Below are 22880 nucleotides of genomic sequence, written 5' to 3' on the forward strand. Positions count from 1 at the left end.
CAAATCCAGCAGCACATCAAAAAGCTTATCCACCATGATCAAGTGGGCTTCATCTGTGGGATGCAAGGCTGGTTCAACATATGCAAATCAATAAACGTAATCCAGCATATAAACAGTACCAAAGACAAAAACTATATGATTATCTCAATAGATGCGGAAAAGGCCTTTGACAAAATTCAACAACCCTTCATGCTAAAAACTCTCAATAAATTAGGTATTGATGGGATGTATCTCAAAATAATAAGAGCTATCTATGACAAACCCACAGCCAATATCATACTGAATGGGCAAGAATTGGAAGCATTCCCTTTGAAAACTGGCACAAGACAGGGATGCCCTCTCTCACCACTCCTATTCAACATAGTGTTGGAAGTTCTGGCCAGGGCAATCAGGCAGGAGAAGGAAATAAAGGGTATTCAATTAGGAAAAGAGGAAGTCAAATTGTCCCTGTTTGCAGATGACATGATTGTATATCTAGAAAACCCCATCGTCTCAGCCCAAAATCTCCTTCAGCTGATAGGCAACTTCAGCAAAGTCTCAGGATACAAAATCAATGTGCAAAAATCACAAGCATTCTTATACACCAATAACAGACAAACAGAGAGCCAAATCATGAGTGAACTCCCATTCACAATTGCTTCAAAGAGAATAAAATACCTAGGAATACAACTTACAAGGGACATGAAGGACTTCTTCAAGGAGAACTACAAACCACTGCTCAATGAAATAAAAGAGGGCAAAAACAAATGGAAGAAGATTCCATGCTCATGGGTAGGAAGAATCAATATCGTGAAAATGGCCATACTGCCCAAGGTAATTTATAGATTCAATACCATTCCCATCAAGCTACCAATGACTTTCTTCACAGAATTGGAAAAATCTACTTTAAAGTTCATATGGAATTTAAAAAGAGCCGGCATCGCAAAGTCAATCCTAAGCCAAAAGAACAAAGCTGGAGGCATCCCACTACCTGACTTCAAACTATACTACAAGGCTACAGTAACCAAAACAGCATGGTACTGGTACCAAAACAGAGATACAGACCAATGGTACAGAACAGAGCCCTCAGAAATAATGCCACATATCTACAACTATCTGATCTTTGACAAACCTGACAAAAACAAGCAATGGGGAAAGGATTCCCTATTTAATAAATGGTGCTGGGAAAACTGGCTAGCCATATGTAGAAAGCTGAAAGTGGATCCCTTCCTTACACCTTATACAAAAATTAATTCAAGATGGATTAAGGACTTACATGTTAGATCTAAAACCACAAAAACCCTAGAAGAAAACCTAGGCAATACCATTCAGCACATAGGCATGGGCAAGGACTTCATGTCTAAAACACTAAAAGCAATGGCAACAAAAGCCAAAATTGACAAATGGGATCGAATTAAACTAAAGAGCTTCTGCACAGCTGGAAAGGCAACCTACAAAATGGAGAAAATTCTGCAATGGCTCATTTGACAAAGGCTAATATCCAGAACTACAATGAATCAAACAATTTACAAATGAAAAAATCCTCATCATCACTGGCCATCAGAGAAATGCAAATCAAAACCACAATCAGATACCATCTCACACTAGTTAGAATGGCCATCATTAAAAAGTCAGGAAACAACAGGTGCTGGACAGGATGTGGAGAAATAGGAACACTTTTACACTGTTGGTGGGACTGTAAACTAGTTCAACCATTGTGGAAGTCAATGTGGCGATTCCTCAGGGATGTAGAACTAGAAATACCATTTGACTCAGCCATTCCATTACTGGGTATATACCCAAAGGATTAGAAATCATGCTGCTATAAAGACACATGCACACGTATGTTTACTGCGGCACTATTCACAATAGCAAAGACTTGGAACCAACCCAAATGTCCAACAATGATAGACTGGATTAAGAAAATGTGGCACATATACACCATGGAATACTACGCAGCCATAAGAAATGAGGAGTTCATGTCCTTTGTAAGGACATGGATGAAGCTGGAAACCATCATTCTCAGCAAACTATCGCAAGGACAAAAAACCAAACACTGCATGTTCTCACTCATAGGTGGTAATTGAACAATGCGAACACATGGACACAGAAAGGGGAACATCACACTCCTGGGCATGTTGTGGGGTGGGGGCTGGGGTAGGGATAGCATTAGGAGATATACTTAATGCTAAATGACAAGTTAATGGGTGCAGCACACCAACATGGCACATGTATACTTATGTAACAAACCTGCACATTGTGCACACGTACCCTAAAACTTAAAGCACAATAATAATAATAATAAAAGAAAATTCTTTTCTTTAATATGTTAAATATTGGCCCCTACTCTCTCCTGGCTTGTAGGGATTCTGCCAAGAAATCCACTGTTAGTCTGATGGGTTTCCCTTAGTGGGTAACCCAAGCTTTCTCTCTGGCTGCCCTTAACATTTTTTCCTTCATTTCAACCTTGGTGAATCTGACGTTTATGTGTCTTGGGGTTGCTCTTCTTAAGGAGTATCTTTGTGGTGTTCTCTGTATTTCCAGAATTTGAATGTTGGCCTGTCTTGCTAGGTTGGGGAAATTCTCCTGGATAATATCCTGAAGAGCGTTTTGCAACCTGGTTCCATTCTCCCCATCACTTTCAGGTACACCAATCAAACGTAGGCTTGGTCTTTTCATATAGTACCATATTTCTTGGAGGCTTTGTTTGTTTCTTTTCATTCTCTTTTCTCTAATACTGTCTTCTTGCTTTATTTCATTAAGTTGATCTTCAATCTCTGATATCCTTTCTTCTGCTTGATCGATTCAGCTATCGATACTTGTGTATGCTCCATGAAGTTCTTGTGCTATGTTTTATAGCTCCTTGAGGTCATTTATGTTCTTCTCTGAACTGGTTATTCTAGTTAGCTATTCATCTAACCTTTTGTCAAGGTTCTTAGCTTTCTTGCATTGAGTTAGAACATGCTCCTTTCATTTGGAGGAGTTCGTTATTACCCACCTTCTGAAGCCTTCTTCTGTCAATTTGTCAAACTCATTCTCCATCCAGTTTTGTTCCCTTGCTAGCGAGGATTTGTGATCCTTTGGAAGAGAAGAGATGTTCTCATTTTTGGAATTTCAGGCTTTTTGCACTGGTTTCTCCCCATCTTCATGAATTTATCTACCTTTGGTCTTTGAAGTTGGTGACCTTCGGCTGGCGTCTCTGAGTGGACATCCTTTTTGTTGATGTTGATACTACTCCTTTCTGTTTGTTAGTTTTCCTTCCAGCAGTCAGGACCCTCTGCTGCAGGTCTGCTTAAAGTCCATCCATGTTGTGGCAAATTGATATCCTTTTCAAAGGCTGAATAATATTTAATTATATATTAACCTATTATATATATGTATTTTTTAAATTTTTTTATTTTTTCAAAAAATCATTGCCAAGGCCAATGTCAGAGAGCCTTTTCCCTATGTTCTCTTCTGAGAGTGTTATGGTTTCACATCTTACATTTAGGTCTTTTATCCATTTTGAGTTTATTTTTGTGTATAGTGTAACATAAGGGTCCAATTTCATTCCTTGTATATGGACATCCAATTTTCCCAGCAGCATTTATTGACACTATTCTTTCCCATTTTATCATCTTGATGCCCTTGTCAAATATTCATGTACAGGATCTAATACATAATAAGCACACATACTAATTATCTTTTAAATACAAAATACCAGCTGTTTTGTATGAAGTCAGACATTAGACATGTGCAAAGATGTAAAATAATGCCACTCTTTTCACTACCTTATTTTGTTTTAGAAAATATAGTTTAGTTATTTTTTGTAAAAATGTCACTTTTGTCAACATATAATGGGTTATCTCAATATGAATTAATAAATATTTTTAAATACTCCTTGCTTTCTTTTCTAGTGTGTTGTTTTGTATCTATCCAGCTATCCATTCACCTATCCCACATATATCAATAGATGTAATCCACATAAACAAAAATTATTGAGGAACTCTTTGGGTTTTTAAGACTGTAAACAGGTTCTATGACCAAGTTTGAGAACTTATGTTCTAAATCAGTGTCACTCTTGGATTCCACAGGAGAGTGATAGAAAAGCAACCCATTAAATAAATATGTAACAAATACCAACTGACACTATTAATTCAAGAATTTATTTATTAATTCCATAAACATTTCTTGGGTATACAGTAAGTTCAAGTTCTTGGGTTAGGTTCAAAGAATACTAAGAAGCATAGTTAAGAGTTCTCAGCCCCAACTACTCTGAGTCTGGTGGTAATTGCTGTAATATAATAATAGTACAAACAAAGAGATGAGAGCTATGATAGAGAAAATGTTGGGAGAGAACTGGGAAGCCCAGGATACTGAACCATAGGAAATGGGCTTTTATGTTTTTTACTTATTTTGGAGTGGAGCGTAGAAGTAGAATAAGGCTCTAACATTGGTAGCAGTCATTAAGTAGCATCTATGTGCAAGGCACAACAGGAGATACAAAGATATCTACATCCTTCTAGGAAACTAGAAGTAACAGAAGGCATAAAACAATTATCAGAAAGAGGGAGAGATCAGAAGAGCAGAGTGACATGAAGACAAAGGGAAAAGAACCCAACAAAGAAGACGTGATCAGACGCTAGAGAGACATCAAAAGGAACAATAAGTATCAGAAAGGAAATTTGTAAATAGAAATAATAATTATTAATTATTAATTCAATGAAAACTATTTCTGCTTCTTTCTACTGAAAATAGAAATACTCATTGTCTCTCTGTTACCCACCCATACTCATCAGGCAATCCATTCATTCAAACTACAAGCACTAAGCCACTCACTGTGTACCAAGCCAATGGCCAATGAAGGACATGACATGTACACTATCTAGCAAGGTTTTTGATCCACACACACTTAACTATATATCACATCATTGTAAGTGCTAAAAAGGCATCCATAAAAAGAGCTGTGTGTCCTCAGAAGCCAGAGCAATTAATTCAGCCTGTTGAGGGAATGAAAAGCAGGAAATCAGATGTGGTTCCACAGAGAAAGTGACATCTGTATTTAGTCATGAAGAATCAGATGGGTTTTGACAGGAAAGATGTGCATTTTTGTGTGCAAATGAGTGTACTGGAAGATGAGTGGTTATATTAGTCAAGGTCTTGGCAGGAAAAAGATGGCACGCCAACTGCATCCTGGCAGGAAGAAGCCAGGCAAACAATATCCTAACTATACTTTCCTCTCACTCTCTAAATCTCCTGCCTATGCCTCTCATAGGCCAAACTCAAATGAGAGGCAAAGCCTGGAAGAGGCAGTCCATGAAGGTCAGTCTCCAGAGGCACAGATATGGAGGGCTGGAGAGTGATCTGGAGGAACAACCAAATGAAAGTATTTCAGACAGACAACAAAGACCTGGATCTGCAAAAGTTCATGTAGGGAAATAGGTAATACAGAGGGAAAGCAATGAGAATAGGTAGGTGAAGCATGAGGCTAGAAGGCAGAACCATCTTTATAAACAGCATGCTTAAACATTTGGATACTATCCTGAGGGACCCACCAAAGGGTTATAAGCGGGGGCATGGCATAATCATATCTGAGCTTGTAGCTCTGTAGACGCTACCTCCCCCAATCCCTAGTTGTTTGACTCCTCTCTCTAAAAAGAGGCCTGATAATAGAAGTCAGAGAGATCCAGCTTCGTATCCTGGCTTACTTGCTATATAACCCATCAATGAGGACCCAGTCAGAAGACATTAAACACACCAGTGACATGAACAGAGAAAACTTAACATACAGAATTGTTAAATGGGTAATTGAAAGGATAAAAAGAGAACTCCAAGGTACCAGGGAGGTAGCTACCACCACCAGTGTGGAGTAAACAGAAGCAGGAGATTGAAATTATTAAAACTTACAAACGTAGGGACTGAAAGAAAACCTCTGACAATGGAGCACTACTTGGCTGGGGTGGTACCTCCGAGGAGAGGGTGCCCTGAAGCTAGTTCTCCAAGTGTTAGAAGAACCGCATACTGGATTCAGCTGCTACCACAGGAAAAACTTGCCACTGCTGTGGTGAAGGAGTATGCCGTTGGCAAGATACTCACAAGCAGAAGGAAAGTCCACAGAAAGCAGAAAGGAAGGAGAAGGCTGCTTCTTCTCCTGTAGCCTTGTGTTTCCCTCTAGTTCCCCTTATTAGCATAGCCTGACAGGGATCCAGCTGGGCAAGCTGAAGTGTGGTGTGAAAGTCCCAGTCCCAGCATCACGAAGTGGGAGTTTAGATCTGAGAGACAAGAACTTAACAATTGGCACAGTAATCCTGGAAGAGAAACCTCACCTTTGTGGTCTCAGTTTTCCTTGCCTGTGAAATGGGACTTTTAAAAAATTACCAAATTTATACTACTGGGAGCATTAAATGAAACAAACTATGCAAAACTTCTGTTATAGTACCTGAAACAAAGTAGCTATTCAATAAAAGTTAATTCCCTTCCCCATTCTCCAAATTGTGGTATCAACTAATATATGAAAACAAAGATTTGTGTGAGTCAATAATCAGTATATGTCTCTTATGAGGCAGCCAGATGTTCTCATCCTTTATAAATGACCATATATCACATGGTATGTTAGTCTTACTAGGTTTTAACTTATCCTTTTTGCAAAGTTGGGCAATCTCCCCATCCCCCCATCCATTTCTCACTCTTTCTCCTCCCATCCCTCTCTCTCTCTCTTTCTCTCTCTTCCACACACATAACAAAGAGATTTGCATGCCCACATGCTCCTCTTAACCTCAGAGAAAATTTTTCCCGTGAAGGCAAAAATATAAATGTGATCAAAAACACAGCTATTATTCAGCCAGAACTGGATAAACTCAAGTATCAAAAACAGGAAGTAGAACACTCTCAATGCTGTTTTTAAAAAACATGTATCCAACAAAATTTTAAAGTATTTTGATGTATTGCTGTTTTTCAAAGCCAATACGGCTAAATGTTGAAATTCAGAAATGAAAGTAAGTGTGGCATTGGTGGAAAACAAAAATCACAAATCTTATCTGGGGCTTTATTAAGAGAAGCACAAGCCGGGCGCGATGGCTCACACCTGTAATCCCAGCACTTTGGAAGGACGAGGCGGGCAGATCACAAGGTCATGAGTTTGAGACCAGTCTGGCCAACATGGTGAAAACCTGTCTCTACTAGATAAAAATACAAAAATTAGCCGGGCATGGTGGCACGGGCCTGTAATCCCAGCTACTCGGAAGGCTGAGGCAGAAGAATCGCTTGAACCCAGGAGGCAGAGGTTGCAGTGAGCCGAGATCACGCCACTGCACTCCAGCCTGGGCAACAGAGCAAGACTTTGTCTCACAAACCTGACAAAAACAAGAAATGGGGAAAGGATTCCCTATTTAATAAATGGTGCTGGGAAAACTGGCTAGCCATATGTAGAAAGCTGAAACTGGATCCCTTCCTTACACCTTATACAAAAATTAATTCAAGATGGATTAAAGACTTAAATGTTAGACCTAAAACCATTAAAATCCTACAAGAAAACCTAGGCAATATCATTCAGGACATAGGCATGGGCAAGGACTTCATGTCTAAAACACCAAAAGCAATGGCAACAAAAGCCAAAATTGACAAATGGGATCTAATTAAACTAAAGAGCTTCTGCACAGCAAAAGAAACTACCATCAGAGTGAACAGGCAACCTACAGAATGGGAGAAAATTTTTGCAACCTACTCATCTGACAAAGGGCTAATATCCAGAATCTACAATGAACTCAAACAAATTTACAAGAAAAAAACAAACAACCCCAGGCAAAAAGTGGGCAGACGACATGAACAGACACTTCTCAAAAGAAGACATTTATGTAGCCGAAAGACACATGAAAAAATGGTCATCATCACTGGCCATCAGAGAAATGAAAATCAAAACCACAGTGAGATACCATCTCACACCAGTCAGAATGGCCATCATTAAAAAGTCAGGAAACAACAGGTGCTGGAGAGGATGTGGAGAAATAGGAACACTTTTACACTGTTGGTGGGACTGTAAACTAGTTCAACCATTGTGGATGTGGCGATTCCTCAGGGATCTAGAACTAGAAATACCATTTGACCCAGCCATCCCATTACTGGGTATATACCCAAAGGACTATAAATCATGCTGCTATAAAGACACATGCACACGTATGTTTATTGTGGCACTATTCACAATAGCAAAGAATTGGAACCAACCCAAATGTCCAACAACGATAGACTGGATTAAGAAAATGTGTCATATATATACCATGGAATACTACGCAGCCATAAAAAATGATGAGTTCATATCCTTTGTAGGGACATGGATGAAACTGGAAAACATCATTCTTAGTAAACTATCGCAAGGACAAAAAACCAAACACCGCATGTTATCACTCATAGGTGGCTACTGAACAATGAGAACTCATGGACACAGGAAGGGGAACATCACACTCCGGGGACTGTTGTGGGGTAGGGGGAGGGGGGAGGGACAGCATTAGGAGATATACCTAATGCTAAATGACGAGTTAATGGGTGTAGCAAAACAACATGGCACATGGATACATATGTAACAAACTTGCACGTTGTGCACATGTACCCTAAAACCTAAAGTATAACAATAAAAAAATAAAAATAAAAATTTTACCTAAAAAAAAAAAAAAAAAAAGACCTCGTCTCAAAAAAAGAAAAAAAGAGAAGCACTGTACAGTGTTCAAAATAGGGGAAAAACAAGACAACATCTTTGTTCAGTTCTGGAATTCACATTTTAGGAGGGATGTTAACAAACTAGAGCTCTGCCAGTGACTTAAAACTAGAAGTAAAAGGTGGGAAAGGCTTGTCTTTTCCCAAATGGTTGAAAGAACTCATCATATTTAATTTGGAAAAGAGAGAATAGTGGTGAGTTTATACGGCTGACACTAAGACGTCCCAGAACTAGGAGAGCAAATTAAGAAGTATCACCTTGTAATGGATCATATTATCATCTAGACATGTAACTCCAGAGATTTTTTCCATAAAAGTGTGACCACAGAGGATTAGGAATCCCAAATACAGTCAAGAGGATGTTGGCAGTGCAGGGAGGAGGAGTCAGGAGGAATGAACAGAGTCAGGAAAGAGGGAATGCAATGGAATTATAGCCAGGCTGAACATGGAAAAACTATTTAGAATTCTGCTTAAAAAAAGATAGGGTTATCAGGAGGGAGATATTTAGCATAAAGCCTAGAAAAAGATGAGTGAAGTAGAAAGAATGAATTAGTACATTTCCGAGAAAGAAAGGGGAAATAATCTAACTTGATCTGTTTGCTTTGCTTTCACTCTCATCAAATAACCTTCTTATAATTTAAGTTTCCCGTGTATAGATTTTCCCATAGGCAGAGACTGTAACTATAGCTTACTCATTCCAGTTTGCTTGACAGTCATAACTTCACTCTGCTCAGAGCTTTTATTCTCCTTCAGAAAATAGCTATTTCCCCCATTTTATGGACAAAGAAATTGAAGTTTGGCTAATAAGTGGCAGAACTGTGATTCACTCTCAGATATAATTGACTTTATACTCCATCACAATCAGAAGAGGCTAAAGTCACAGAAAACACAGAGAGACATATAAGAAAGTGGCAAAGTCTAGTAGTGAATGCTGCAAAGAGGTCGAGAAGGATGGTGACTGGCAAAAATGTCCTTATATTTAGTGGTCTGGGAGGCTTTCCAGTAAAAAAGCGTCATGAGCCAGACTGCACTACATTAGTAAGAAAATAATAAAGAAACAGAGGCATCAAGCATAGGACACTCTTTCAAGAACTCTGGCTACAAAGAAAAGACAGTATCATAAAGATATCTGTTTCACTCGGCTCTAATATTTCTGTCACCCATTAAACACTGGGGAATATGTCCACTTTGTAGAGAACTATAGGACAGATACGTGAAGTTCCTCAACCACAATCATAATCCAGTGGAAGATTCTCCGTAAAATGTACCAGAGTTTGAGATGGGCATCATCTACTCATTTCTTCTGTGAGTGGTCATTTTAGACTTAAACAAATTGATTTCTTATGGTCTATTTGTTTCGTTACTTTCAGAATACATTTTTCATTATGAAAGCCAGTGGGAAAAATACAACTGCATTTCAGTGTTTTCAAAGTCACTTTTCTGGAACATATCTATTTAGTTAACTGACTAATAACAAGCTCTCAGAAAGATGACATGTTTATATGTGCAATGATAAAATGAATTTTTCTCTGTCTTTTAGCAATTAAACATTTTTCCTTTAAGTAGATGATGTTTATTTCTCTTGGTGCTCATAACATTTTAACATGAATTTACCTTGTACTGAGAAATTTTATATTTAAGATCTGAGGTTTCAATCATGGGATCCCTCCCCATAAATTTAAATACAAGGGAATCCTGGGTCTGTAATTAAAATCTGTTTAACATCTCAAAAATACTAGAAGCCTTTATCACAGTCAGAAAAATTTATACTTCAGTAGAAACTATAGCAAGGATGGGTGAATTGTGCATAGTTTAAAATATATTTTATAGTTTTAAACGCTGTATGATAAGCTATATGATAGACAGTTTTCAAAAATCAATGTTTTATTATGTTTACAAGTTCCAGTTCTCTTCCTTACTGTTCATAGTTATGAATCTGTTTATACATGAAAATGAGACACAAGAAATTCTGGCTAGTTATATGAAGCAAAAATGAGCAGCCATACTGTGTTATCTGTTACTAAAGAGTAGTTGGCACATGGATGGAGTATGCTTTGAATCAATCTTTTTGGTCCTTCTTACAACAGAAGTTTGCTAACAATCCTCTGAATCCTCTGTTTTTTTCCTTCTTTCTTCTTCCCACTCTCACCCCAGCCCCTATCTAGAGTTGTGGGATAAAGCAAACAATTCTATCTTAAAAAAAAATTTTTTTTTGATTGACAGAAAACTCAAACATTTAAATGTGAATTGCTTATGGGATTACCTGTCCTTTTAAAAAATTTGTGGCTCTGCTTATTTTTCAAAGATACAGCCCTTTAGAAAAGTAGTTTGTTGCTCTTTTAAGAGTCCTGAATCGAGTAATAAAAATTGATTTATGCTCTGTGATAGTATCATAATGTTGTATCACTGAAACACAATATAAATTAAGCTTAACATCAAGACCCTTTGTGCATTCCTACTTTCCTTGATTCACAATTTTTTTTTTAAAAACAGCGTCTCGCTCTGTTGCCAGGCTGGAGTGCAGTGGCGCAATCTCAGCTCACTGCAACCTCTGCCTTCTGGGTTCAAGCGATTCTCCTGCCTCAGCCTCCTGAGTAGGTGGGACTACAGGAGCGCGCCACCACACCCAGCTAATTTTTGTATTTTTAGGAGAAACAGGGTTTCACCATATTGGCCAGGATGGTCTCCATCTCTTGACCTCGTGATCCGCCTGCCTCGGCCTCCCAAAGTGCTAGGATTACAGGCGTGAGCCACTGCATCCGGCCGATTCACAATATTAATTAGTTCTTGTTTCAACATACTTAAGAATAAGACGCTCAATGAGGTAAATACACTTGCTACTAATGTGTACCTAGGACTATGGAAAGGAAAGGAGAGAAGGGGCTGGGAGATGGAGGGACAGAAGGAAGGAAAAAGGAGGAAGAAAGGAAAGAGAATTAATAGTCAAATGCCAGGATGTCTCAGTGCGGCAAATTTGAGACCCACTCTAAGGGAGAGGGACCAGGCTAGGGCATGTCTGTCTGCTAAATTGTTTTTAGTATGATAGTTCATTTATTAATTCAAAACTAGTAAAAGAGCTCTCACCCTTCAAAACCACTTCTGGCATTGGCTATATAAATTAGGATGATTTTATAAATAAAGTGCATATTATGTGGCATCAAAATTCTTGGATTTGAATTCCAGTCCTACCACTTATCAGATATACGGCCTTGGGCAACTTATTTTTCTCTGTTTCAGTTTCCTTATCTGAAAAATGGGATACTAATAGTATCTGTCTCATAGAATTACTCTAAGAATGAAATAAGATAACACATATAAAGAGTCCAAAGACCTAGCATACTGTAAGTTCTCAATAATGGTTAGTTATTTCACTTTTCTTATCATCATTATGTTCCTTGAAGCCCTCAAATATAGTCACCTAATACACTAAAAGTCGTATTTTTTTCATGTTATAACGCTGTAACATTTTTCCTCCTAGATTCATCCATATTCTGCTACTTTCAAGTTTTGTTCTATTTCAACTTAGTTTGATTTTTGCCCCCATGTGTAATCAAGAACTTGGGCTATGAATCTCAGCAAAGAAAAATTTTCCCATCCAGTAAAATGTACTAATATTCACTGAATACCTAAGAACAGATTATAAGAGAGAAACTATATTTTTAAAAGAGAAAAATAAAATTTTGCAAGCTTCCAGAAACAAATTCTACCTATTAACCAGATTCAATATCCATATTTAAATATTTCTGTATCAATAAAATTATTTAATATTTTTTAAAACAAAAAAATTAAAAGCCAAATTTTTTTTCTAAAATCAACGCATTAGTTCTGTGGTTCTCTGACTTTTTGATCAAAAGAAAAAAAGCCATTTAAAACTTAAATTCCATTGCAATCATATTCATCTAATACCAAAGACAAAGCTGGATGTGAAAAAAAAACGAGAAATAGAAAAATTACGTATGTGATTCCTGGTGAAGAAGAAATAACACTGATGTGACTTGACAATTAGGACTCTAAGGGTGAGGGACTAGGCCAGACCATGTCTGACTGCTCAATTGTTTTCTCAGTACCATTTCATTCACTAATTCAAAAGAAATAAGAGCACTTTTACCCACCATAAGTGGGGGAATAGGGGAAGAATGGGGGAAAAAAAGGGAGTAGGGGTAGAATAGAATTAAGGAGAGGTAGTCCAGACCAATTTTGATAGTTCTAAAATAGATCAATAAGAAACTAAAATAATTATTCTTTGTAAGCAAAAACTCTCCTAGAGAGTTCCCAAAGCTGAGTCTAAGAAAAGTGGTCATTGCTGAGCCCAAGGGCAGTGTGCACATACTCCTTCCCTATTCTTTCAACAGTATACAAAAGTCATTACTACTTTGACCTAGATTCCATGTTGGCTAGGTTGGCCCACAATTCAGAACAGGTTTAAATAAGCTTCCTCAGAGGCTGCCTGTGTCCTAGGTTTAGGCTTACCCATACTCATCTTGATTGGCAGGTTTTCTCTGCTTGCCGCTTCCACTAGATGTCTCCGAACTTCCATCACTGCCTCTTTGTGCTTAGTGTTCAGTAAAGCTTCCCACAGGGCTTTGGCTGTGATGTCACTGCAGGAAAACCACAAAAAGAACTTTAGAATAAATTTCTACTGGATACCGGAAAGGGTTGAAAGCAAAATACTTTTTAAAATATATTTTTGAGCATTAATGTAGTCTTTCCTACTGATAGACTCTAAGTATTAGGATTAAATAATGTCTAATTCACATAATTGGCAGAAAATATTGAGAAATTAAGGAAACAATAAAATCAAGTGAAAAAAAGGGAAGAAAAGCTGTACTGTGTGATGAGAAGTGTGGGAAAACTATGTGATAAATTTTTTTAAAGATTTTACACTTAAATCTTTCAGAATGCAACTCAACATCAATAGAGTAACATAAATGTTATATAAGCCAAAATTAAATGCATGACTCAAAATGATTTATCAGTGATTATAAGCACTATATCAATTTGAGATTAAATACTTGTCCAAGAAACAAAGCAATCAACAATGAGCATTTCATTCAAAAATTACTCAATAGACTTCCTAATTAGTAGGCTTCCTACTAAATGAAAATCAGGAATTATGCTAAGTAACCACGGCCTGAAGTATCCCACTTTGGGCCTTAGGTTGGAAGGATGGTAGTTACTAAAACCTTTACAATTAACCGTTGATAACAGCACGAAGCACTGCATTATATGCAAGGTCTCATCTGGGCTCACTTCCCCAATAGCCCTCTGTCTCACCCAACATGCTATGTCCAAATTATAAATGAGGGCAGTGTTCTTTCCGGAAGATCTCTGCCATGTAGCCAAGTATACACATTTGTAGTAACGTTTTAAAAACTGAATACAAAGAGACAAGGATGACTTCTGTCCCTTTCTGAAGACTTTTTCCTCCAATTAAAGCTCCACTCACTCTCCTACTATCCACTTAGTAATAGTTCAAAAATAAATACATTTTTAAATTTAGTTTTAAAGTTACATCTACTAACATTTTAATTTAGTTTTAAAGTTATACCTAATAAGACATATCTTCCAAATTTGAATTTGATATTGAATAATAGAATGATATATTTTTACACTGAGTTTAATGCCTGACACATTATAATCTTTCATTGAATAGTTTTTATTGTCATCTATTTCTCCATAATGAACTAATATTACTGCTCAACATACTCCACTTGTTTTAATCTGATCAAATCTGTCATCATTGTAACTCTGCATCTAATATTCTTAAGTTAATTTAAGTAAGCAGGTAAACTACATGCCGAGCCCTATATTTGGTTGGGATATAGATTTTTAAAAAGCTTTGAATGGCATAGTTTAGAAGACAAGGCAGATACAAAAGCAAATAAATTACTAAAAAAGTGTGGTAATAAAAGCCATGGTCAATGCTTGCATAGGTTTTTATGCAAGCGTAATCCTAGCTGGGAGGACAGGGACTGAAGGAATGACTTTCTACTGGAAATGATGAGCAAGTACAAAGATACATAAGCTCTAAAAGCAGCCTGGGAAGAAGTTAAAACTCAATCTGGGAAGAAAATGGCAAAAAAAAAAAAAAAAAGGCTTCAAGAAAGATATAAAATCTTGGTTACAAAACAAGAGAAAGAAGGACATTTCAGAATGCAAAAAATTCTAGGAACATGACCCTGAGGAGCACTGTTCTGTTGCATGCCAAGGTGCACGGGGAGGGGCAGTGGAAGGAGAGCATAAAAGAAGGTGAAGCCACACTCTGGGGGTTCTGCATTCCTTGCCAAGTCATGTCAACTTTGATATGTAGGTGACAGGAAGCCAAGGAGCATGTGATTGATTTCACACTTTGAGAAGAGCAGCATAGCTCAGCAGCTATGAATACAGTCTTTATCATAATTCAAAAGCAGGTCTGTTTGCTATGAGGCTTTCAGAAAGTTACTTAATTTCTCTAAAGCTCTGCAGGCAACTGAAGAACCATGGAAGAATTCTGAGCATGGGAGTTACAATCCCAGTTTCCCAAACTTATGCTTCATAATTGTTCTCTAGTCTCAAAAATACCTCTCCACAAAACACAGGGATTTATCACGTAAGTCTCAATGCAACCCAGAACTTTCAGAGTAGAATGTCACTACCCTCCTCTTTTCCATGAGAATATGTATCTGGCTAATTCATCTCTAAGATCACAGTAAGTTAGGTAACGTTGTGGTTGCCCCATCAGATTGGTGTAGCGGTTTATGGACTCCGCAGTTAGATAAATCTGGGTTTGAACTCCAACCATGCTCCTCCTCACTCACTCCAAATACATGGCCTCCTAGACCATTCTTCTCCCGTATTCCAAGCACAGGAACACTCTTCCTACAAATATCTCTCTCCCTCCAGGTATCTGCTAAAATATCACCTTATCAGAGAGGTCTCCCCTTACTGCCCTGCTTAAAAAAGTGACAATGCCTATCACAGCACCTTATGCTAGCACTCTCTTGTCTACTTACTGGGCTTTACTGTTCTACATAATTCTAGTTACCAGCTGACTTATTATGTTTCCACGTTCATTTGTTGTTTGTCTCTCTCATAAAAGGTGGGGTCTCTTCTATGAAGGCAGGGACTTTCTTTTACTCATTGCTAATTCTTCACTACCTAGAACACTGCAGATCTCTGGTGGGTACACTCAGTAAATACTGAATAAATGATACTTGTTAATTGTGTAACTGTGCACATAATGCTCTCTTTTTGGTATCTGTGGAGTTGGAAGTTATAATAGTGAATTCACAGGGTTGTTGTAGGATTAAATAATATAATTCATTTAAAGCATTTTCCTGATTCACAATAAATGTAAGTTGTGTGGTGGTGGTGGTTGTAGTTGTCACGAGTATTACTGTTGTTATAAGTGGTATTGTCTTATATTCATGGTCTTTAATTCACTATGTTCAAGAGTCACTTAATTACACTGAGTATGCTTATTCATACAATCTTGATTAGTACAGATGTACTAAAGTCACTTGAAGCTTGTACTATCTGGCTCTTGTCTGTTAAAATATTTTAAAAGAAATACATAGTTTCCATGACTCTAACAGTGATACGTACTCAGGTCATGTTTTCTTAAAAATTGTTTTGCTGATATAAACAATTCTGGGCCGGGTGCGGTGGCTCACACCTGTAATTCCAGCATTTTGGGAGGCCAAGGCGGACAGATCACAAGGTCAGGAGTTTGAAACCAGCCTGACCAACATGGAGAAACTCCACCCCTAATAAAATTCGGAAATTAACCAGGAGTGGTGGTGTGTGCCTATAATCCCAGCTACTCAGGAGTTTGACGCGGGAGAATTGTTTGAACCCGGGAGGTGGAGGTTGCAGTGAGCCACAATCATACCACTGCACTCCAGCCTAGGCAACAGAATGAGACTCCGTCTCAAAAAAAAAAAAAAAAAATTCTGAATGTCTAGATATGTGTGAGAGTTCCTAATGCCTGCTTCCTGTCCTAAACAGTTTTCTAAACACATCATACGAACTTCACATTACACATGGTCATTTTAAGTTTATCAAGGGAACATTTACAAGTTAATTAAGGTTCTCTGAATAATTGGCACTGAAGTAGGTCAAAGTCATACTTACTGGTATTTCTTTTGTCTCCTGCACCCACTTCTTCACCAAGTCACTCTATTACTGCAATGTGATAATTCACACATGTACACCTATATCGGCATCTGAGTTGAGCATGGGAGTTAAGTCACTGCCTTTCTCTAATATGCTCATAAAAGTTGATCCAATAGGCAGTATTTCATACAACTGAATTTTCAGATGAAATCAACTCCTGATACTAAACTTTATGTCAAGAAAAGTTAACTGAAATCCATACTATAATTGCAATAATGGATTATATGTAAATCTTTATCATCTCCAACTGTGCAAAACTTTCTGTTTTCCTACTGGGGAAATAAGCAATACAGAGAGGACTATATACAATGGCCAATGTGGTAGATTATTACTAGGCAAGACTGCAGAGTGGCAGGAGCATAGATTCTGGACCAAACAACACAAGGTACCATTTTGCCACTTACTAGCTCTATGTCCCTAGGAGAAATTCTCTCTGTACATGTTTTCTCCTCTCTTAAATGGGGATGGTAATAGTACATATTCAGTAAGCTGTTACAAGAATCAAATGGGCTAATACATCTAAAGCACCTAGAACAAATCCTGACACATAAGTGCTACAGCACTAGTAGTAGCAGCAGCAGTAGCAATAAAAGAAAAATCAAAGGGCAGAATTTTCTTGTAAGATATAGAAAGAAGCCTTTTGTAGAACTGCAGTAGTCTTCCCCCACTACTTGTGTACATATATGTACAATCACTGTCAGTGACTTCATTTTCTAATATGAAAAGGTCAACAATAGATAATGTAGAATTCATACACACTGAAAACTCCAACTCAAGCAATCTCCCTATATATGACAGGTTGATGTAAATAATTTTTATTTTTCAGGAATAAAATTAAGAACCATACTATAGCTTACTTCAAAACAGACAGCTATAGAAAGTTAGTGTTTTTCTTACAAAGACTTTTAAGCAATGACTTTTGTTTCAGCTTATCTCTTCAATTTAATTATTGTAAAACTACAGTTATTACTTGTACAAGGAGTTCAGATTCTATATTCTATTTCCAGACTGACTTATTAAATGGTTGTACAACTCTTGGGTCAGAAGCAAATATTAGAGGTAATATTAATCATCTTTATACCTTCAGCAGGACTCTACCTAACCCAATACAGAGAGATGAAAAATCTATTTTTAGTTTTTAAAAGCACCTAAAGAAAAATTTATAATATTCCTGAGAAAAACACTACAGCTTCAAACAAATCAAAACTGTGATTAGACTCTATTTATACCTAAACCCTTTGTGCTCTACTATAAATCTTGTTCATCTAGCTTAATCTTTTATCTTAAGTTCAGGAACAGCTGGTCAACATCTTTTTGATAATCAGGCCCACCCTAAAAGAGTTGTTTTTTTTTTTCCTGATGGCCAAATTAAGGAAAATTTTTGAAAAGTGAATAAAATATAATGTTAAATATAGTTTCAAATACCATCACTCCATTCTATTTCAAAAGCATTTCAGAATTTACAAAACTTCTTACATCTCATTTGATCCTCATCTCCTGAGCTAAACTATTATCTGAAGCTCCTTAAATACAATTTAAAGAGCCTCAGAGAGGCAACTGACTGATTTAAGTACCCTCAATCTGTAAAAGGCAAAATCACAACTGAGGCAAATGGCTTCTAAACCCAGTAATCTTAATACTATACCACGCTATGCTTATATTATGCAAATCATCAAAGAGAATCAATTATGCAGAATATCAATTGTTTTTCACTTTTCATGTTGGTTTTCTTTTCAAATCCGTAATATCCTTTAAGTTCACACATGGGTCCCACAAAGGACAGGATGGAATGGAGTGAAGAGTAAAGTAGATCCAGATTAATTCCTGAAGCAGGTAAAGCTCTAAGAACTCTGCACACTTTTGTTTTAAGCAACATCATACTATTCCCCTTGTGGGTCACCATTAGCCATTGACAGTCACTTGGCTACACAATGCTAATTTTCCACTTTTATTCAGCCTTTTTCCTTAAATGTTTCCCTCCAAGAAGACTTTGATGAATTTTTAATCATTCTACATATATATCATTCATATAACTGAAAAAGCAAAAAACTAGTCTAAATTGCCTTACAGGCATTATTTCCAGTCTAGCTCTATGTACATGTCCTTGGGAAAGAAAGAAAGGGAAATATCCTCTTTTTTTTTTTTTTTTTTTTTAGAAGGAGTCTCGCTCTGTCACCCAGACTCGAATGCAGTGGCATGATCTCAGCTCACTGCAGCCTCCACCTTCTAGGTTCCAGTGATTCTCCTGCCTCAGCCTCCCAGATAGCTGGGATTACAGGCACGTGCCATCTCGCCTGGTTAATTTTTGTATTTTTAGTAGAGACAGGGTTTCACCGTGTCGGACAGGCTGGTCTCGAACTCCTGACCTCAGGTGACCCACCTGACTTGGCCTCCCAAAGTGCTGGGATTACAGGCATGAGCCACCAGGCCCACCCGTCTCTACTTATTTTTAACACTGATAAAATTGAGACAAAAATGAAATGACTTGCCTAACATCTCATTATATTACAAAAATTAAAAAGGAGGGTTAGAGCTCAGGTCCACCATTGGAAGTGCCAATGGGCCGCTTCTGTAACCTGGTTAGTCTGTTTGGTGCTTTATATCCCCTTACAGGTATTACTAATGTTATCATTTTCACTTATTGAAAACTATGTTATAGGCAGCATGACTATATTATCTCATTTAATAACAACAACCTTTCAGGATAAGTATCATTGACTCCATTTCATAAGTGAAAAAACTGATTCTAAACGAGATAAAATAGTTTACCCAAATTACATGCACAATAAATTAGGGTTTGAACTCAGGTTCCTGTGAACTCCAAAATCCATCTGTTTACCATAATTCTACACTGTTCTGTAAAATAAAAGGCTTGAACTAAATGCCAATTTCTGAGATTCCTTGGGTCCCCAACAAGCTATATTTATAAGGTTTCCAGGCAGGGTGTGGTGGCTCACGCCTGTAATCCCAGCACTTTGGGAGGCCAAGGCAGGCGGATCACCTGAAGTCAGGAGTTGGAGACCAGCCTGGTCAACATGGTGAAACCCCATCTCTACTAAAAATACAAAAATTAGCTGGGCATGGTGGTGCACGCCTGCAATCCCAGCTACTTGGGAGGCTGAGGTAGGAAAATCACTTAAACCTGGGAGGTGGAAGTTGCAGTGAGCTGAGATTGCACCACTGCACTCCAGTCTGGGAGACAAGAGTAAAACTCTGTCTCAAAAAATCAATAAAAAATAAAAATAAGATTTCCATTATGCCATGGTCCTCAAACTTCACATGCACGAATTTGATTAACTTTCCAAAGGTCAGCAAAAGATGAGTGAATATCCCATGCTGCTGTTTCTTTTATTAAACCTCTTTTTCTTTTTCACAAGTCCAGTGACATCAATAAAAAGAATTAACAACAAAAAAATTACCAACAGCTTGTGATTCCAATTAAACAATTTCTTTCCTTTTTTCTGTTTTTAATATCATGGTTTCAAAAGACATAAACTGAATTCATTGTAGCTACTAAAATACAATTTAATTTGTTAAAATAGGTTCCTTGAGATATACAACATGAAAGTAGAATATTTATTCTATGAAATATAAGTAGTTTCTATATTGTCAGTAACTATTTAAAATGCCAATACATACTAATTGTCATTTTTTGATAAATTATTCTGAATTCTTAAAAACCAAACTGTTTTTACAAATTGTCATGTTTGAAGAAGACCAATGACATACACATAATAATAACCTGCTACAAATAGCTCTTTAAGCTCTCTCAAAAAACTTCTGTACATGAAAATATGGTCATTTCAGTTCATTCCTGGCTCTTTATTCACCAGAATTACTCAACTCTGAATGAAATCTTAGAAGCTGCCTTGGGTTGGCATGTATGAAATGTCAAATGCAGTCTGCTAGAAACTAACAGGAAATATTCATCACCAAATAAAATAGAAAAAAGACAGCAAAATTTTTAAAAGGTGGTTGAATGTTGAATCATGGTGATACTTCAATCAAGTAGAAGGCATGCAATTAAGAGATGAGGGTGAAATGTGAATGCGCACCATTATCTTGTGACTAAACTTAGTTTCTTCATGGCATGCACAGGAAGTTAAGCTTAATCACAGGATATGCAATAATAGTCACAGTATTCCAACAGAAATACAATGACAACAAAACCCCAAACAATTTCAACTAATTTTAAACAGAGGGCAAGTTGAGTCATAGTTTTTCATAGCAGGGAATGATGGCTTCCATGAGGGGTGAGCTTAATGAGCTCTGAAGGTAGGTTTTCTAATTAAATTATTCACAGAGGCTTCAATAGTCATCTTTCCTCTTGACTACCTTTTAAAACAATTACCTCATCTTTAACAAATGTACCAATTAATCTTCATCTCAATAGAAGCAAAAGCAGCTAAGTGCAAGATATGTGACAGAGTCCTTTGGCACTGGAAAGCAGCCCTTTGTTCATTCTTTCTTTCAAAATATAAGCACTTTCTGTGAGCTGGGCATGGATGCTGGAAACATGGCTGTGAGCATCCTCCCACACCCTGCCCGCATGGAGCTAGCCATCTAGCAGGGAAGGTGAAACTGAGCACACTCCAGCAGGGTGATAAAAACAGACTGAGAACTTTGGGAAAGTGCAACACCTAACCTCTGACACCTAAACGCTTGTCAGAGGCGTTTGAACCAGAGTAACTCCATCTTGAATAAGGACTGGGTAAAATAAGGCTAAGACCTGCTGGGCTGCATTCCCAAATGGCTTGGCATTCTAAGTCACAGGATGAGATAGGAGGTCAGCACAAGGTACAGATCATGAAGACCTTACTGCAAGCTGTTTTAGCTTGCAGTAAAGAAGCTGACCAAAACCCACCAAAACCAAGATGGCGATGAAAGTGACCTCTGGTTGTCCTCACTGCTCATTATACGCTAATTATAATGCATTAGCACGCTAAAACACACTCCCACCAGCACGATGATAGCTTACAAATGGCATGGCAACATCAGAAAGTTACCCTATATGGTCTACAAAGGAGAGGCACAAATAATCCACCCTTAAAAAACGGACTAGGTAAAAACATAGTAACTGTTTAACCATCATATAAAATAGAGAGTATTTGAGCTTCATCTCAGTATAAACATTTTTTATTCCTACTCTCTATCAGCCCATTAATGATTAACACCGTAATCAACACAAACATATTAATAATTTCCTCTTAGAAAACAGTAAAGCATAAGAAAGACTGTTTTTCATATAGATTTCTAATGCACAAATGGATTAACTCAGTATGAGGATTTTAAATCAATAACACAATTAGATTACTTAAAAACCAAACACATATCCCTTCTCTGCCACATTTTTCTGACTCTAAAAGATATACTTTGAGTTCCTATACGTTAGTCCATGATCTAGTACACAGACCAGCACTTGCTCCACTGGAGAACTCTAGGCTGGATTGATTACTTCTGTGTGTTTTGGCTCAAATTCAAGCCATGGAAAGTTAAGGATTAATTCATGTGTCAAGGAACTCTAGGACAAAGAGTTAGTGACAGTCTTACAGAGGCTCTTAGAAGCAAAGGTATCTGACTGCTTCACCCTTCTGTCACTCACCTCCATGAAGAAGGTTCATTTCAATCAGCATCATCTTATATGCAATGATTACACAGTGACTCCAGTATCTATCACTTTGGTAGATGACACCATTGTGTCTATATGCACATTTGTATGAAGCTTCAAAGCCTTGGAAAAACTTGATGTGTTGAAAATTATTATAGCTTATTTTCTCTTCACTGGTAAAAACAAATTGATTAAAAACCAGCTTGAGTTTTGGTTCAGCTGAAATAGGAATTTGCATTGCTCCTATTATTATTATTTTTTTAAATTATAATTTAGGTTTTAGGGTACATGTGCACAATGTGCAGGTTTGTTACATATGTATCCATGTGCCATGTTGATTTCCTGTACCCATTAACTTGTCATTTAGCATTAGGTATATCTCCTAATGCTGTCCCTCCCCCCTCCCCCCACCCCACAACAGTCCCCGGAATGTGATGTTCCCCTTCCTGTGTCC

At 37.5% G+C, this 22880-nt stretch overlaps 1 protein-coding gene across 2 annotated transcripts in view; it reads right to left on the minus strand.

Moving 5' to 3' along the window:
- Window positions 1–22880, minus strand: part of SCFD2 (sec1 family domain containing 2) — a 500388-nt gene that overhangs the window by 419718 nt on the left and 57790 nt on the right. For both annotated transcript variants that reach the window (XM_058434181.1, XM_032150992.2), the window contains exon 3: window positions 13135–13262. In XM_058434181.1, coding sequence (XP_058290164.1) covers window positions 13135–13262 — 128 coding nt within the window. The remainder of the gene's footprint in view (window positions 1–13134; window positions 13263–22880) is intronic.

The sequence above is a fragment of the Hylobates moloch genome, unplaced genomic scaffold (genome assembly GCF_009828535.3).
Source record: "Hylobates moloch isolate HMO894 unplaced genomic scaffold, HMol_V3 SCAFFOLD_2, whole genome shotgun sequence".
NCBI lineage: Eukaryota > Metazoa > Chordata > Mammalia > Primates > Hylobatidae > Hylobates > Hylobates moloch.